General features: G+C 41.5%; 1 protein-coding gene across 3 annotated transcripts; it reads right to left on the bottom strand.

Annotated features, from left to right (window-relative positions):
• Window positions 1-260: 260 nt before the first annotated feature.
• LOC119741561 (guanine nucleotide exchange factor for Rab-3A-like) lies at window positions 261-17358 on the bottom strand. Of its 3 annotated transcripts, none has more exons than XM_038217361.1 (9): window positions 17154-17358; window positions 10113-10745; window positions 9283-9406; window positions 8084-8179; window positions 6668-6745; window positions 5868-6128; window positions 4966-5174; window positions 2523-2689; window positions 261-1428 (listed from the first exon to the last, which is right to left on the bottom strand). In XM_038217361.1, the coding sequence occupies exons 2-9, from the start codon at window positions 10304-10306 to the stop codon at window positions 1358-1360; spliced, it is 1200 nt and encodes a 399-aa protein (XP_038073289.1). In that variant the 5' UTR covers window positions 10307-10745; window positions 17154-17358; the 3' UTR covers window positions 261-1357. The 3 variants fall into 3 exon arrangements, with proteins under 3 accessions (XP_038073289.1, XP_038073291.1, XP_038073290.1); XM_038217363.1 differs by lacking the exon at window positions 17154-17358 and adding an exon at window positions 11178-11204; XM_038217362.1 differs by lacking the exon at window positions 17154-17358 and adding an exon at window positions 11106-11159.
• Window positions 17359-18525: the final 1167 nt, after the last annotated feature.

Here is an 18525-nt window from a genome sequence, read left to right as displayed (position 1 = left end):
ATGCATCTTTTTTTTCTCATACTGTACATGTTAACAAAGTGTACGTAGTATTTTAAAATATAGCTTTATTTAAACCATTTTAAGAACTAAATTCTAGTTAAAAATGCTGAAAAGCTTACAAAAAGAAACAATACTGGATGTCAGGAAGTCATACCGCCCAAAGTAGTCCTTCGTTGCATTTTGTTGTTAAAAAATTTGTCTTTAAACAACGGAAGTAGGTAAAATGGGGAAAAAGTCTGTCGTCTCATACAGGTACTCTCACAACAAGAATAACTCAAAATTTATTGATGGCAAAACTTGACCAAGTTAAAATTTTCTCAACTTTTTGGGAGGGCTGAGCAGTCTCTGATGGCACAAATGGGCCTGCATCGTCACAGCAAATGCACCTTGCATTCTAATTAAAGGCATTTAGGATCATTTGCATTCACCCCTAGAGTAACCTACCAAATAATTATCCGAAAAGTTACTTGGATTAAAGATTGTACTGGTACTAAACACTCCTTGAAATTATTCCGTCTGACTTTATGTCATTTACAATAAATCAAGAAATGTAGGTTATTTCCAGCTAATTTCCAGCAATCAGTCAATTGACTGATTTTTGGAAATACAGAGATTGCTATAAACGAAATGTTTTATGATCAAAAGGTTGTACATGGTTTTTCACTGTTTTCTCGATAAGTGTAATCCTCAATGCGCTGAAATTTCAACAGCTTAGGTTTTGAACATTCTTCTTCGGAATTTGAGTGGTGTTATTACTGGAAGCGAACAAATTGCATGAAAAGCAAATGAACTTATACGCCTTTAAAAAGGACCAACTGCAGCTTCACATGACAAACAACATTTCTGAGCACAAACACATTCTGCTCAGGAAGTGCTTAAAAAAACACATAGTTTTCCTGTTCCTTTTGGCACTTGTGTTTCCACAAGCACAAAAAAATGCTCAGCAAAATACTCTGCTTCAGCACAGTACCCTGAACTCGGACGACACCATCGTGCTTACAGAGGCTCAGTACTGTGGGCAGAAATACGAGTACATAAAAAATACAATACCTTAGTAAGCCAACCTTACACACACTAATAAAAATGGACTTGCAATCTTGGGGAACATTTGAGGTGCTGCTTTCCTTGAATTGTAGAGGCTTGCCCTGAAGTATGCCTTAAAGCCCATGCCATGGGTAAAATGCTTCCACCTCTTCCACCAGTTTCACCTCTTCACAAACTGGACAAAGCAGACTGACCATAATAGCACACGTGTCCAGCGTACACAGTATAGATTTAGAAATACTTTGAAGCAACTTGCGTAGATCACTCGCGATACAAAGCCGAGGGAAGGAGATGGACTTAAGTTAACAACAAATCACTGTAGACCTAGCTTGGTCAGAGACATCTGTTTTCGTAGTCGGATCATCTCCCAGTAGATCTCTTGCACTGTTTACAAAATACAATCAAACAAACAATGAAATGTGGAGATTTATACAGGCAACTTTGGCCCTTCCATTGTAGAAGAATGATGGATGACTAGAAATGCAAGTAGATCAAGATATAGACTATGTCTGATGCATGTTATGTGAAGGAGAGGCACTAGGTGACAGAGGTGCTGCTTTTTTTCCATTTTTCATCTTCTGCCGCGTATGAACTTACTTGTGATTTGACTTGGGATTGACCCAAGTGGACTTGTGATGGACTTGACTTAAACTGTGTGCTAAGGGACGTGTTGACAAGTTTCCGGTACAGCAAAGAAGCTGTTGCTGGAGCAGAGAGCTGAGTTGCCAGAAATGATTTAATGAACTCTGTACATCTGTCTCAATTTTTGCGAGACCAAAGGGCCAGCCTATATCCCTCTGACTAGTCTTGGGCCAAGACGTTGTTGTGTATATTGGATTCACGATAACCCGCCGCTGCAAGAGGGCGTTATCACGACGAATCGATATCACCCAAGAACCGCTAGCAACGATGTCTTGGGAATTTTGTAAAATCTCCCCCCCAAAAAAATGGGGGAAACTAGTTCGCATGCGCTACTTCTGCAGGCAATTGCAGACCATTTTCAGTCCCACACGTGCTACATACCACAAAAGAGCTGCCCTGAATTTGCAAAAGGAATTCTTGCTGCATCTTGCATGCTACTGGATAAAATCTAAGAGTTTGGTTCGGAGTAATTACGACAAGTTTGGAATGCGCGCTGCATATATCAGGCAAAACAGGCGCGCGCAAGACTATCCTCTGACTTACCAGGTTGCTGACTGACCGACTGATGAATGAGTCACCGAGTATAAAAAATGGCCTGAGACTTTTGGGTCCATTTCAACTAGGTAAGCCTACTCTTTTTTTTCTGGTGTTTATAATGGCAGAAGAATTTAGCCAGCTGTTGATCAAAGTAAATATTTTGTACATCGGCCTAATTCTACCAAGAATAAGGTGCCCTATAAGCGTACAATGCTCACATGTATGTATCTGTATACAGAAATCAGCAAAATATCTGAAACCCTCTAAGAGTTTGAAGTCTCTGCCAAAAATTTACTTACGATCACTTTTGACCAGTCCCTGCTTGATGTAGCCCAGGTAGGTGTAGAAGTCACAGACTGCGGTAATTCTGTTCCTAGCCGCGGTGCATATCTTGATCCAATCCTCTGTGTCGCCTAGCTTGATGCGATAGTGGCAAGCACGCTGCTGGTCTGTTAACGAACACCGCCTTTGGTTTGGTATGAGAAGAAACAAAGACAGAATTATTTACACTGTGTAACAATATTTCAGCTGGCCACCTCAAGCTGACATCAATTTGAGCCTAGTAATGAGTAGCAAACGATATAAGGACTGCTTAGCCCTTGAAGAAAGAGGATGATATTTAAAATGATATTTAAAATTCTATACAAAGCTGCATAAAATATTCACTTATCCCCAATGCCCCATCCAAGGGGGTTGGTGACCTCTAATTTCTTTGTGCTCTCATTGCAAGAAATGCATGAACAATATTTATGGAGAGTCGACGTTCGTATGAAGGATTCTTAAAGTGAACATCTCCATTACGCAAGGTGATGAAATCGGCGTCAATGGTGTTGAAGCTGCTGGCTCCTGTGGGAGGTTTGTAGATAACACACTCCTCAAAGATGTGTTTAAAGGGAACATGAAATAAAATTTTGATTGCATTTTTTTTGCTTAAATCAATAAAGGATGATGTTCTTAACAATATTTTGTGTATGGCGGTGTTTAGTTTCTAAGATAAATGGGGGAAAATAATTTGTGAACATGTTTGGTCAAACTACTCCGCCCCACAAAGGGAAGCTTCATTAACATAAAACTTCGCGAGGGGTATGACGCAAGCGAAGGCAGAGACTTGCCGCGCTGCGGGGGCACCGGCATTGCGGCGTGCATCATAATACATGTACATATACATTGCGGCACTGAAAGTTTTTCTGGTGTTTCGTTCGGAATCGAGGAGAAATAACACCCGATTTTCGGCCATGCCGCCAAGGTGTGTGGCTGCTAGGTGTAGTAAAACTACCAAGGATGGAGTAAGCCTTCATTTGTTTCCAGTAAATCCGAAATATCGGAGCCAAGTTGGAGAGCCAAAGTGAAGGTAAATACCAGAGCAAAGTGGTCCGGGCCCAGTGAGTTCGCGGCCCTCTGCGCTGCACTTTGAGCCGTCGTGCTTTGATGCTGGTCTGTACAGCAACTTGCCCCTAAAAAAACATCGAGTCAGTGTCTGAATCATTAGAACTCTGATTCGAATCGGACGAATCTGTACCATTTTCATCGGATTCGCTAAGGAAAGAAGAGGACGGTCTTCGGAACTTTTACGGTCATGACGGTCGTCGTTGTGTTCATTCGACAACGGTGGCACCGTGGCACGTCCACGTGTACTGTACATATCCCATGTAGACACATTCGTACGTGTGCATATAATGCCACGTACGGGTACGCGGCGGCTGCACATACACACAGCACAGTAGCTTCGCTAATCCGTCTCGTACTCAGACGTCATTTACGGGCCCTGGATTTCTCTGCCTTTGTTTATGTCATGAACAGCGCCCTCATTTGGAGTTGCCGCGAAAATCAAAAAGGGGGGTTCAATTTTGGACGGCAAATTACCACACTAAACGTACACCAGAACCAGTTCTGCTTTTAATTCACATTTAATACACATAAATGAATGTATATATAAAATAAAATACGTTATGAAAATTTTGGACTGCATGTTTCCTTTAAGTGTCTGAGGAGAGCCACATGGGCATGTGTGTGTCTCAGCCAGGACAAAGGCCGATTTTTTTCCAGAAGAGCGGTGTGCTCGCCCAGCCAGTCCGGACGCGGTTCAGCTTGACCCAAGCTCGACGTGAAAGTTTGCAACCCGGAGGATTCTTGGTTGCCAAAGAGTGACCAACCCAGAGTGGTTTACTAGGCTTCGTTTCCTTCACAAATTTCTTTTTTTTCACCAGTGCCCAGTGATAGCACTGTGGGGATGCGCCAACACAAAAAATGCCTTCTCAGTGGTAACCTCTGGGTTAAAAGCCACGTCCGAAACGAATGGCTAAGGCTAGCATAACACACATCTATGGGAAGTGGCTGCGGCTGCCTCAATAGACAAATGTGTAATTGCAAGCCGTAGCCAAGTAAATTTGGACACAGCCTCAGCACTAGTCTTTGTTGCAAGACTTGATTGGTATTTTGTTCCCTTAATCTCTGGCAAGTGCAACCAAGCAACCGTTGAGGTAGAGAGGGGTATCAACAAGATACATCAAATCCAGCTTGGGGAAGATTTTGGCACCGGACCCATGAAAATCAGAGCATACCTCATGCATGTATTAGCTTGAGATGGCGCCCGTGAGGTATATTCGCAATTACCCAGGTCAGAGTACCTAAGTTCCCAGACTCGCTTTGATTCACCGCCACAGTGGCTTGACCGCACTTGCCAGGAATTCGGACCAGTCTTGGACTCAGACTACCTCAGCTTCCTTTTTGAGACACACCTACCTTGGCAGGGACCCTTTGTCCGGTAGGGGCTCTATGCACAGGCTGAAACTCTCCACGCAGCTCTGCAGCGTCTCTGACAGCTGCTGGTTAGGGAAGTTGAGACACGGAAAGACATCCTCGGCAAAAATGCGGGCCATAAAGGGATCATCCCGAAGGAAGGTGGGATGCTCCTTCCAGGCCTGGAACTCGCGCAGGAGAACAGGGTCCGCCTGAAAGAAATGGGGGGGGGAGACATTTTGAAGACAATTAAGGAGACTGACTGGTATTTACTGAGACACTTTAGATGACAATGCTTTGACCCAAAATTGACACAAGCCCAGCCCACCTTTGGTTTTTGTGCATTTTTCTCAGAATTTTGTGACTGAGTTTGACTTAGCTACCTTGGTCACGTCAGTGTTTCCCCTGCCCATTCAAACTTGAGGCGGTCCACCTCGCTACTTTCAGTGACCACCTTGCTCAACTTTTGCCAAAATCACCACCTCGCTGTGATTTAGTGTGAAGATTTGCAATAAAGGAAATTTTATAATAAATCGAACAATGTCCATTTTGTGTGATTTATGAGCATTTTCCTTGACCTCTATGTATCAAGAACTCACAATTAGGATGTGAAGATGGAATCATCGGGTATTTTGGTCAGCGCTGCATTCTTTTCAGTTTGCAGACAGCATAAATTTTGTTTCAATCATCAATTTGAATTTTACAACCTCGCTCATTTCATTAGTCAGGGGAAACACTGCGGTCACATGACCAAAAGTCATCATCCAATTGCTCAATCTGAATTTTCCAATTTTTTTGTACCATTATGGGAAAACTTTTAGTAATCATTTCGAAAATTGGGGAAGCTCAAGTGCTTCAAACAATTCTCGCTCTTCGCTCCCTGGATCTTCTTCTGGGGTCCTTACCTCTCCTCTCTTGGGACTCTCCGGCTCCGGCGACGCTGCTTGAACCCCATTGGTCGGCTGTGCTGCCAGCTCCATGCTGATTGGTCCCTGCAGGCTGTGGTTTCTATGGTGACTCAGGACGTTGGCCGAGAGGCCACTCTTGGATCGCTTGGACAGGATGCTGCGCTTCTTGGGGTTGGCCGACTGGGGGTTGGGCTTGCTGGGGGTGGAGGTCAGGACCAGTATCTTCAGGGCTTGCACTTCAGCCTGGAGCACGTCGATCTGTACAAATGCAGCAACAACAGCAGGAACAACCAAAATTATGCATGGAATGAGCGTTAAAATCTCTTGAAGCTGTCAAGGTGTGACGAGGATTATTTGAATAAAACAAAGACAACATGATGATTGTGTTCAAGTTAAGTAGCAGCCCAGATATGGGATAATGTCACTAACAGAAGATATTCACAGCAGTGTGCCAGCCCATCAAACCTTTGTCTCAAATCGACTGTAGACTTTTTGACATTTACCAGGATGTTTTGTCAATTTGAGGGGAAATATGGAGCCCAAGGTAAAACCAAGGGCAAATTCTATCAAGATGGGACTTTAAACTTCCAAGAGTTGAATCTTAAATGACTGCCAATCAATGAGTGAAACTACACCAAAACCAACTGGAACTCTCAGTGCAAATACACACCAGTAAACTAGACAATGTTGTGTGAAGGGAAAAGGTTGATATTTTCCCACCATGAGGCAAAGTCTTATTTGCTTTGTACTCAAACCACACCGTTGACGGAAACACTATACATTGTAGCTGTGCCTACCTTCCCTGTAGCCTCCTTCAGTTTCTTCTCTGCTTTGGCCCTCTTCACGTTGGACTCATTGACCATTATGTGTGCTTCCTGCAAAATGAAACAATAAAAATTACAGGTTCATTGGACATGCGGAAGTACACAGACAACAATTTCTAACCATGTGTACACGAAACCTAAAAGTACCGGGGTACAAACCTATAGTTTGTTTTGCATGCAAAACTGTAAACAGATAGTCAAACACCTGCAAATTGCTAAAAGTTCTTTAAATTTGAATGTCAGTCTTTTATTTATTCTATTTTATTTCCTTGTGGGTACATGTACATGCATGAATACTAAAAATTGATAAATACTTTAAAAAGTGTGCATTTACAATTAGAAATTTGTTTTCAAATAAAAACAGTTGTGGCTTAGAACTGTGTTGACACTGCATAGTACTCTGTGAAAACCTGTAGTTTTGAAATAGGCTTTACACGTATGTGAACCAAATTATTGTTGCAAGACACGATTTACGCACCAGGCAAAACCTTGCTGCGAACCATCTAGGGCCAATTTCACGGCGCTGCTAAGCACAAAAATTTGCTTAGCACAAAAAATCTGGCTTATAAAAACAGGTTACCAGCCAAAACTCCATGTGATGTATATTGCTCGTGATTAGTATTCAGCTGTTGTTTGCTTAGCAGGCATCTTCTCTGCCCAGCAGAATATACTGGTCAGCAAATTTACGTGCTAAGCAAAACACTGACGAGAACCAGTCATGAGCGTTAAACATTGCATGACATTTTGGTTGGTAACCGGTTTCTGCTCAGCAAAGATTTTCTCTGCTCAGCATCTTTCAGAGCTTAACATCTCTGGGTTTGAAAATCAAAATGTAGGTTTTTAAAGGTTTTTCCAAGGTTTTTAGGATGCAAAACCGTGTATTTTTTTCAGCACGAGGTAGCAGAAATCTAGCGCATTGCTCACCTCAGGTTCTCCACACTAGATAAAGTTACCAATTTCATGCAAACTGCCAAATTCTGAACAATTGTACAAGAAATCTTAGAGAGAAAGGCCTATATTGACTACATGGTTATTTTGGCATTATGATAATTAAACTGTGGGTCAAATTTATTTTTAAAAGTTTCTTTAATTTTTTTTTTTAAATGCATGCCAGAATAAAATATAAGAATTTACAGGTTAAATAAGTTACATGTACTTTAGAAAAATAAAATAAGGCTCCCAAGTTGAAATATAGGTTTTTAAAGGTTTATAGGTTTCAAGGTTTGAATGTGAGGCCTGGCTTTAGTGCCAAATTTCTAGCAGCAGTTAAGCGGAAAATACTACTTAGCAAATTAGACTGTTAAGCAAAAGTCAGCGGACAACCAGTCACAACCTGTATACAATGTGTGACATGCTGGCTGGTTACCCACATTTACCAAGCAAATATACCTCAAACAATCTGGCAGTCAGCTCAGTAATCTCCTGGTCCATCTCCTCTCGTACCCTGGTCAGTTTGGACACCTGCTCATCCTTCAACTCCAGTGCCTGGGAAAACAAATCAGTGATAAAAAAGCATAAAAATGAAGTGCCCATGATGGTAAATGGGCGGTAAACAGTTTGTCCGATCTCCAGATCAACCAGAGCAGCTTGACACACCTCCCAATTGTTCCCATGATTTGACTTCTGAATTGGCTTATGCTAGATCCTGTGATTCTAGCATGTCTAGTGAACAATCATGGGAATAGCTTGAAATAGCTTTGATAGGTTTGTTATAAATTATGCGTTATGGTGGGCCAAACCTTTCCTAGTGTTGAAGTACTCAGTTCTCGAACTAGTACTCAAATTCTTTTTTAGAATACGCATACTCACACTCGTACTCAAATACCAAAATACTCGAACTCGAATTCACGGTACTTGTACTCGAGAAGCAAAGTACTTGGACTTGACTATTCAATATCGTACTCTATCATCAAAGTACACTTGTACTCCCTTATAAAAACTTGGGGGAAAATTGAGTGATTTAGTTTTGCATTAAAAAACAACTCCTGACTTGGAGATGAACATGCTCCGTTTTAACAATACTGGAGACATGTGTACCGGGCTGTAGAGAGGATCGATTTCCTTTGTGTTGGTCTTTGCACAGACTACATGCTTCATCTTTATGTACAATGTGCCACCAGCGTCCGAGTGGGATCTCGTTATTCAAGATTTTAATTTTTACCTGAATACTCCACAAAGTACTCATACTCATACTCGGAGGTCCAAGTACTCAAACTCAGTTTTACAAAACTTGTACTCAAACTCGGATGTGAGTGGTACTCGATAGCGTGCTACTCGGTAGTACTTTGTACTCGGATAAAAATACTGCAACACTGATCTTTCCACTGTCCATGGACAGCCGTTTAAAACTTGAACAATGGTGGGCAAATCTTTTGGCTTTTTTTTTGGTAAAGTTTTCTTTTTTTAAGGGACCAGACCCAATGCTCCTTCTAGTCAGTATGATCACTTTTTAGAAGATGGGGTGGCGCTGTTCATGAAATCTTGGGGGGGGGGGCATTTCTTACGTTTAAATTTCAACACTACTGTCATGAAACATCCCTGGGCCCAATGCTTAGCATAATGCAGAACACAAATAGCAATTTCTGTACCACTTTTGCTTTGGTGAGTTCTTCATGCAGTCTGTCTGTGATGCTGGCACGGTGGCCTTTGCTGTTGAGACGTAATCGGAACTCCCCAGCAAGGTCTTGCAAATCGGAATCCGTGTCTTGGTCACTATGGAAGTAAACAAGAAATATCAAGAATAAATCAAGAACAAAGGCAAAACCTATTTGAAAATTTGTATTTGAAAGCCGATTACAAACAATTAGGCGACGTCCTAATTGATTGGCTATGGCTGGAAATAACACAGGTCTATGGGAAGTGGCTGCAGCCGCTTCCATAGGTGTGTGCAATGTTCAGCCGTAGCCAAGTCATTTGGACACTGCCTCATACTACCTTGGGAGCAAATGGCACCCTCGGCTTCAAGCCAGGTGCCATTTTGCAACCCTAGGTCATACAAAACACCATGGACTACATCACGGCAAACAAAAACTGCTTAATTCACACACACAGTTCACCAATACTGAAATTTGTATTCTTGTGGAGACATTTCTTTGTTCTCGTGTAGTAAAGTTTTCGAGTTTCAAAATGCTCTTATTTTAACCACAATTAATTTCCTCGGCTGAAATTCGGACTTAATATATCCCTTTTCTAAAACTCTTCCATTTGCGACAGATCAACCCACCTTGAAAATTCCTAGTTTTTGAGTAAAATCCATATGTCTATTTTGTGAAAATCTTGTGGAGATGTATTCATCTATAGAAATTGCCCTGTGGAGACGTGTGCACGTCTCCAGAGGGCACGGTGTATCAGATCACTGTGTTTGCTACAATGTATTTATTATTTTTTCCCAATCTTGATGTTCACATCAACCACTTACCTCTCCGTCTTCTCAGGCTCCAGCACCTGCCCCTCAGTCTCAGGCCGGTCCCCGTACAACTCATCCGGGATATCAAGCCCGTAATCCTTGTCCTCAAAGCAGTTCCGTCTATCCAACAGGTTGGAGTCACTGCTGGAACGCCCAAAGGGCTGGGGCAAGTCTAGCGATACTTTGGGTACGGCAAGTGTTGTCATCGTGTGTTATGGAGGAGGGGGGCGGGGCAGTTGATGTACAAGTAAGAGATTAAAAAGGGGGAGGGGGACAAGGAGAAGTACTGAGATGAGAAGAAGTTGAAGAATTAGATGAAGACAATCCTAGACACAGAAAACAGCTAGACTGAAGTGAATAAAAAGAAGTGGAGACATGCAACGGTACTAGCAGGATCACTGATGGCAGTGAAACGTCAAGTTAAATTGGGAAGTCATCTCCAAGAATCTGGCTCAGACGTGGCTGACATTGATGTGGTTCTGGGGTTGGGTTGGCTTAAGCACTGACGAGTAACAGCAAATAGCAATATCCATGAATGGCTACGTGCATTGGATGCCTGCTTGGGTTATGGTGTTCTTCGACGCCACACTGCACTGGATTCTCATTTCTCAATCTGCTTTGCGAAGCATGAACACTGGGTCTGACCTGTAAAAAAAAAAAGGAGAAATATGGAGCAAGTGAAACAACAGGCAGAGAATAAGATGACATCAGATAAGTCTGTCCGAAGCTAACATGGATGTAGCTCATCAAGCCGTAATACCAGTAGCATGAAACAATTGTGAAGCAAGTCCATCACCGGTAGAAGGGAAACATTATCCATACTCCTTGGTGCAGAGAGGCAAGAAAAGGTTAAGTGGCTTGCCCAAGGACACAACATAATGGCAAATGCAGGATTGGAACCCCTGAACTTCCGATCGTGGGTCACAAACACTAAACACAAGGCTATACCGCTACTTCCATTAGATCTTTATAATATCCTATTTTTTACTCGCACACTGTAATTACCACACACAATAGAGAAAGGACACACTGCTTATCTCTCAGCCAGAAGCACAATGTCATAGCACTTGTACTTACCTACTGGAAGAAGCTTACAAGTAGGTTATAAATGCACAAATTTTGAAGCCACTATCTCTGCAATAGAGATAGTCACTTTACATGTAGATGGTGTACATGTGTGGTACTATCAAGCATGCAAAGCCCCAAAGCGCGTTTGCCCAACTGATTAATAATAAACTCCTTGGAAAGCCTTTCTGTCAACACTGTAAGGCTGTGACCTGTTAATTAGGGGCAACCAATTGTACTGCATCTGATGCCTATTATTATATCATGAGTATCTACAGACAGCAAAAAATTGTACAATCTGGATAACACTGTTTATCATTTGTTTATTCTGACAAGAAGCAGGTATGAAGTGATATAAACTGGAAGCAAAGGTCTGTTTGCTTTATGGGAAACTATTACCCAATGTGTCAGCTTATATACCAACCAGTGACTCATTGTAGAAGTTCAAACTTCAAAGATTGCCGTGGAAATGTGCATGTAGTCATGGCAGTGTATACATGTCCTGTCAAAATATGAGAGTTTTGTTGCCAAGGATATAGTGGGTGTGGTGCAACACTTGGTGGAGGTTCACAGAATGAGTTGTGAATCATTTGTAACTTTGAAGACTTTCGGGTCGTTCTATAAATTAAGGGTTTAAAGTGTGACATCTGTCCTGTCCTTGTTACCTCGGTACATTGTAATTAGCCATTCAGGTGTCATTAAGAATGACTTGAACAAGCTTTTTTATTTGAAATATTTGTTGGCTCTGGTAGTTTGCTGTTCATAATCACTCTGAGACGATAGGAGAACATCAGAATTATAGATGTCATGTGTAACAGGGACAGGAAAAAAGTGGACCCCAAATTTATTTCTTACATTCACATGAGCCACAATCACACGTTCAGCTTTACAAGTACAGTAAGCTCAAAATGAGTTGCATTTAATTTTTTAAAGTTTGTGAATTTTGTTTTGCTCTCAAATCGCAGGCACAACAATCCAAAATTAAATTTAGATTGTGTGAAAAAGGAAATAGTGTGACCACACGTGCATACGGCCAAAATAAATAATAGTTCTGCTTCCGGTTTCCCTACATGTACCTACCCTATTCTGACAGACCCTCCCCTAATTTTTTTATGGGAAAAATGAGGAAAAATTACCCAAAACCATCAATTTCTACCTTTTATCCTTGACTACACGCAGACGCCTCCATATGATCATACACAAAAAAAATTGGCCAAAAAAAAAAAAAAAAAAAAAATTCCCTACATGTACATACCTACCGTATTTTCAAGTGCCATGTAATCGGAAGCAGAACTATTTTTTTTTTTGCCTAAATTTGCTCTGCTTTGTGGAAACCACATGAAAGCCCAATCCAGACCAATGCAAGGGATAGGATTAAATTACATGTAGTACTGAGTGAGCTATACATGTATGCAGGTACAGAAGTTTGGAAGCATTGGACAACCCTATTTTCATTGACCCCATGGCTAACAAAACCTACAGCTGTTATCTTGGTGGACAATAGAGGTGCATGCAAAGCCCTTGGGTAATACTTATCAAAACAAGTACAATCATGCAAACTGAAAAAAAAAGAATCACACCATATTACCAACCATGTAATCAACTCTTCTGGACTGAGTCGCTGAAATAACAATTAACATTGGTGAAGGTCGAAAACTAAATTTTAGAAGAAAACAACATTGAGCACAGATATGTACGCACTATGGCCTGCACATTGTTGCAGATATGAAACCTTTAACACATTCTATTTCATTGACCCCTGTTTGTGCTAACAAAACCTACAGCTGTTATCTTCATGGACAATAGGGGTATATACAAAGCCCTTAGGTAATAGTTATCATAACAAGCACAATTATGCAAACTGAAAAAAAGAATCACCTATAGGCCTATATCACTATTATCACTAACCATGCACCAACTCTTCTGGACTGAGTCGCAGAAATAACAATTACGATAACAATTGGTGTTCGATTAGGTTGAAAACTAAATTTTGGCAGAAAACATATGTATACGCACTATGGGGTGCACATTGTTGCAGATGTAACACGTACACGTACATCCTCAGAATCGCATGAACATTGTGAGGAAGGAAGTTCAGCCCTAAAAAGGAAGTTACATAAAGTTGTTTTATTTCTGACTTATCTGTACCCTGCACGGAAAGGTTCATGTGCAGGACAATCTCTTGTCTTGTGTATTACTCCAGTCAAGGTCAATATATGAACACTGTACAAAAACATGAGCAAGCAAGGCTTCCTACTGGTAGGTATAAATCTCACAAAATGGAAACTGTTAATCCATTGAACTACAGAGCTACAGGTAAAAAGTAAAGGGGACGAACCTGTATTCACAGGAACGGAGTGCCCATCTCTCTTTCATTAGCGATTGGGCCAGACTCGTATGCTGCTGTGGGGGGATCGCCACACCTCCTCCACAGCGAGTCTATTACCTTCCCAGCATTGAATAATGCCGGTATACCCATTTAACACTTGGGTTGAGAGGAGTAATTGAGGTAAAGTGCCTTACTCAAGGGCACAACACGCATGTCCACGGTGGGGCTCGAACCCACAACCTCTCGATCACGAATCCTGTGCTCCACCGCTAGACCACACGTGCTCCACCGCTAGACCACACGTGCCCACACAGAGCTACATGTACATGTACATGTGTATACATGTAGTATAAAACATGTATGGACAGGTACACATGCGGTAATATCTAGCACTCCACCCCTGGCTTGCCCCTTCCACTATATTGACAATTACGCTGAGTTTCACATAAACGTACATTGTACATGTAGCTGAATATGTCCTCGACCCTCGCACAATCTCTGCTGGAAACGCTGTCATGTGCGCTAAACGCAAAGACAACTTAAGCGAGACTGATAGGATGAGTCAAAATAGGATCGTGTACAACACAAGGTCTGATTCTTTATGTGACTTAGCAGTTGTATTTAGTTATCAGAGTGTGGCTTATCCAGATTTCACTTTACAACGATACAAAACAGTCAACTCCACCCATCTAGCGGGTGCCGTGCGAAGCGCAGCATCCCGCTAGTTTTGTGCATACGCCTACTGCACATACATGTAAAATTGGTCATAAATGTTTAGGGCCAAGCATGGGTCCAAGCATGGAGGAAGGAACACACAACAGCAATATTGCCAGTAGTCACCAAGGTCAAACCCACATGTTGTAAACTGTTTGTACATACAGCAGGACATGTAATTTTATCTAGAGTATGCATCACCATCATCAATACCTGTCTGTAGTGTAAGCTCACAGAAATTATAGGCCTATACCCCAAAAAACGACGAAAGCAACAATGTGAAGAAACGTTTCTATAGGCCTAAACACGTAATTACAGGCATGTTCAGTATTGGACAGTCACACGCATTCAATGTACATTGTGCTCGATCCTTTGTGGATGCATAACCATACTGTACATTTAAAAAAAACAACCAAAAAAACATGTACAAGGTTGTCCTTGGCTATAAAGGTATGACATACTGTGTGATTTTACATGCTCACTGTGTGCATGTCTTGGTGACTATTACATGAATCAAAGTTCCTTTTTGTTCCTCCATGTGCACTGTTGTTGTAGTCTTGACCCCTTTTTCACCCTGTCAGATTTGTCGGTCGCCTTGTCACTCCCGATGCACCTGTTTCTATTATTCCCAACAAAAGGTGGTATGTACCTAGCAAGCCTTACAAGAAGGTGGAACATGAATACACATGCTCAATCAATGAGACCCGCTAATCTGGCCTTGAGAATACCAATAGGTGGCACAGGGATATGTACTGATACAGGGTGAGTCCAAAAAAAGCGGAACCCAAACCCCAAAAATTTATTTCATATTTCAACAAACATGTAGCACCAAAAAAAATAATGACTGGAAAGCCAATTTCATAAACTACTTTTACTTGAGATGAAAAAAAAATACTGAAATTGCTCAATCAATTCAAAGTATATCACCATTTCAACGCAATGACCCTAAAACCTCTTTCGTCCAAAAATGCGATTTCAAGAATCGTCATCGCAATTGTCTTCAAACATCACCAGTGATGTTAAAAACCTCAGTTTGAAAGTTGAAAATATTCAACAAAGTCCTTTTGAAGGCCCGTCTTTTAAAAAAAAAGTTGATTTTATAAATCATACTGTTTGCCTTTGGCTTTAAAGCATCGTTGTTAATAAAGATATTATGTACTACAGTTGTTGACAGTTGTTGAAACAAGTATTCTGTGTCCATCATGCTTTTAAAGTCAAAACACACAATAAATTGCTTTTTTTGGACGAAACAGGTTTTAGGGTCATTGTGTTTCAATGGTGATATTCTTTGAACAAATTGAGCAATTCCAGTAATTTTTTCATCTAAAAGTAGTTTATAAAATTGGCTATCCAGTCATTATTATGTTTGGTGCTACATATTTTTTAAATATGAAATATTTTGTTGGAGTTTGGGTTCTGCTTTTTTTTACTCACCCTGTACATCTGTACATGAATTACAGCTGCCGAAATTACTATTGTTAATTTCCTTTGACGGATACTTCCTGCAGTAGTTTTCCTCATAAACATTATATTATCTGAATTGGGAACTCACAACACAATGGTTTGGAATTCGGAAAAGTTTCCTTCTTCAGTGTTGGATATGAAAATGCCCAAGCATACATCTCATTTTCAATATAGACTACCGCAGTGGTGACGGCTGAAAATTAATACAAAACAAATCTGAAATGAGTTGACAACTTTAATAAGGGTAACATTGTGCTCTTTTCCACAACTGGTTATTGAGTTGTGTTTGCATTTCAGAAATGACTCAACAATTGATATTTTTTGAAAGAAAAACAAAGTGGTTACATGTAATTCACTGTTTACAGAGTTTTTGTGTATTTATTCCCACATTAAATCCCATTCCCACACAAACTGAAAGTGATCATGAAATTGCACAGTTATGTGTGCTACAATGCAGAATGTCGAGCCCATACAATTGTCAATCTGAAATTCTGAATCCTATATTCACATGTAAATATCTGTAATGTCTTCAATCTGGATGGTGAATAGTAAATACAGTAGGTGTGTAAACACATTAAATCTTGAATAACTTTTTACTGATATTTCCGGTACTTTTGTCAGACTGAGACATTGTCAGACTGAGACCGTGCGTGCAGGAAAACATGAAAAACAAATTCAGGCCAACGTTACTCACTCTTTAGCCAACAAAGTTCTCCAAAATTGTTATGAAGCCAAGACAAGGTCCTCAGCATTTCACCAGCCAAGTTGGAAGTCTCAAATCAATTTTTAATTTTCTTCAAATTTTTGCACCTGAGACGGAGTGAAGCCAAGTGATTTCAATTTGTCCCACATGTCCAACTGTTTGAAAAGATTGACCTTCAGTGGTCTGGTGGCAGACCGTGGAGAAACCATAGAATTAGAAAAAGAGATCGCATCAGATGTTACAAATTGAATGGGAAATTTCACTTGTCATCCGAATCATATTTAAAGTAGGCGCCTAAAACTTTAGTACCTCGATCTTAATCATCGATCCTCAGGTGGCGTGTCTAGTATTAAATTTGGGGGCCATTTTGAGGTAAATCTGATGTTTTTGTTGGGCAATGTTGGGTTTTTGGGTCAACGGCAGAATTGTGTCGCGCGACATTTTCTCATCGTTTCTGGAGAATTGTCACCAAAATCATCGAAAAATTTCATATTTTTGTCTTTCTGTTCTGCTGAAGTCGATTAGGCCCTAGGCCTATTTGCTTCATGAATCATGTCTGCTACATCGCAAGTATGAATCTGGGTTGGGATAATAGGGAAAATGGACCGTTTTTGTGTAATGCACTGGGGATATACGGTCCGGGATGTCGGGCCTCTTAATCTTATTTAGGCCTAGGCCTACCCCGTTTTTAACGTGCCTCCAGCTCTAAACTAATGCGTTGAGCTGGAGTTAGGACTCAAGCTACTGCGTACTGGTACTTTAATGTGTCAAACCTCACCTTGATCATCGATGTTCCACACGGATAGTATGCCTTCTTGGTAACCGGTATAACGAGGATCATACAACAATGACCATTTCCTAGGAACTTAGAAACGCCACATCAGATATCATCACTGTCACGACTGTGTCACCCTGTCAACGAATGTCGGTAGAGGAAGTAATACTGTCTGTCGGATCACGTACATCGTGTACGTACGTACGTAGATAAAAAGCAAAGCCAGCTGGCAAGTCTAGTCAGATACCCTTCAGCATTTTGAATGGCACGTGGCCAATTGACGTCTGGGCAAGGACTTGGCAGAATACGACAGAGGGCGCACTTCCAATCTTTTTTCCGCAAGACGACCACGTCTCCGCCCCTTGTCGATGCCACTAAAAAGTTGTATCGCTTGTCACGCTATGGACTCGATGGCTAAACCTTCGGCTTGCAAAATACCACAAGTTCCTTAGCGTGTGTTTCGTATTTACACTAGCTCTCTGCAGGGGCGGCGGAACTGGGGGTGGGGGAGGGGGGGGGGGGACTTGCCCCCAGCTTTTCCCAGGCCAACAAAAGTGCCCCTCTCTCGCGATTATGTGCCCGAGGCCGGCCTCGAGATGAAAACAAAACTGCCCCTCAAACGCACACATGACAGCATATGATCGCGCTACAAATAAAATGGTCTCCTCTCAGTCTCTTGTAATGGAAAATGCCCCTCATAAACACAAGTGCCTTTCTCGCATTAACAAGATTGTGCACCTTCTCGAGATGGAAAACTAGAATACCGCTCTCGCAATAATAAAATTGTGCCCCTCCTCAAGAGGGAAATTTTTTCATCAAAAACAATATAGCGCTCCTCTCGCGATAACTTCTCGAGATGGAAAACTGCACCTCGAAAGCACAATTTTATTAGTGCCCCGCTCGCAACATTATAATTGTGCCCCATTCATGGAAAACTGGCCTTTAAAAATAATAGTGCTCCTCCTCACGCGTATAAAATTGTCACTGAGCTGGCCATCAAAAGCTACGGTGCCCCTCTCGCGATAATGAAAATTGTCTCTTTTTTAGTGACGTCAAAAAATGCACCACCTTAAGCGGGCCCAGAACCCCACGACGTGAATTTTTTGACCCACTTTTTGGGGGTAAACATTCCCCCCCCCTCCACCCCAAATTGAATTTTGGATCCGCCATAGGGAAGGCCGAAGGGCTCTAATTTTCGCACCGACGGAAGGAGCCATTTTCTGGATAAGTGCCTCTTTTGGTGTTGCCCCCAGTTTGAAAAGCGTTCCGCCGCCCCTGGCTCTCTGAAAAAAGTCCCTGATGGTCAGACTATCCCAGAAACTGGGTTCTATTTTGAACCAAAGTATAATTTTCAGGGTAAAAAAATGACACATTT

Source organism: Patiria miniata, unplaced genomic scaffold, assembly GCF_015706575.1.
Source record: "Patiria miniata isolate m_02_andy unplaced genomic scaffold, ASM1570657v1 HiC_scaffold_5, whole genome shotgun sequence".
In the NCBI taxonomy this organism is placed as follows: domain Eukaryota; kingdom Metazoa; phylum Echinodermata; class Asteroidea; order Valvatida; family Asterinidae; genus Patiria; species Patiria miniata.
This window is presented reverse-complemented; position numbering and strand designations above follow the sequence as displayed.

Excerpts from the sequence above, each read along its gene's own strand:
- LOC119741561 (XM_038217361.1), bottom strand. The coding sequence starts at position 10,306 with ATGACAACACTTGCCGTACCCAAAGTATCGCTAGACTTGCCCCAGCCC. Across the intron at positions 9,407-10,112 it reads GAGCCTGAGAAGACGGAGAG|TGACCAAGACACGGATTCCG; the intron begins GTAAGTGGTTGA and ends TTACTTCCATAG. Across the intron at positions 6,746-8,083 it reads TGACTGCCAGATTGTTTGAG|GAAGCACACATAATGGTCAA; the intron begins GTATATTTGCTT and ends TTCATTTTGCAG.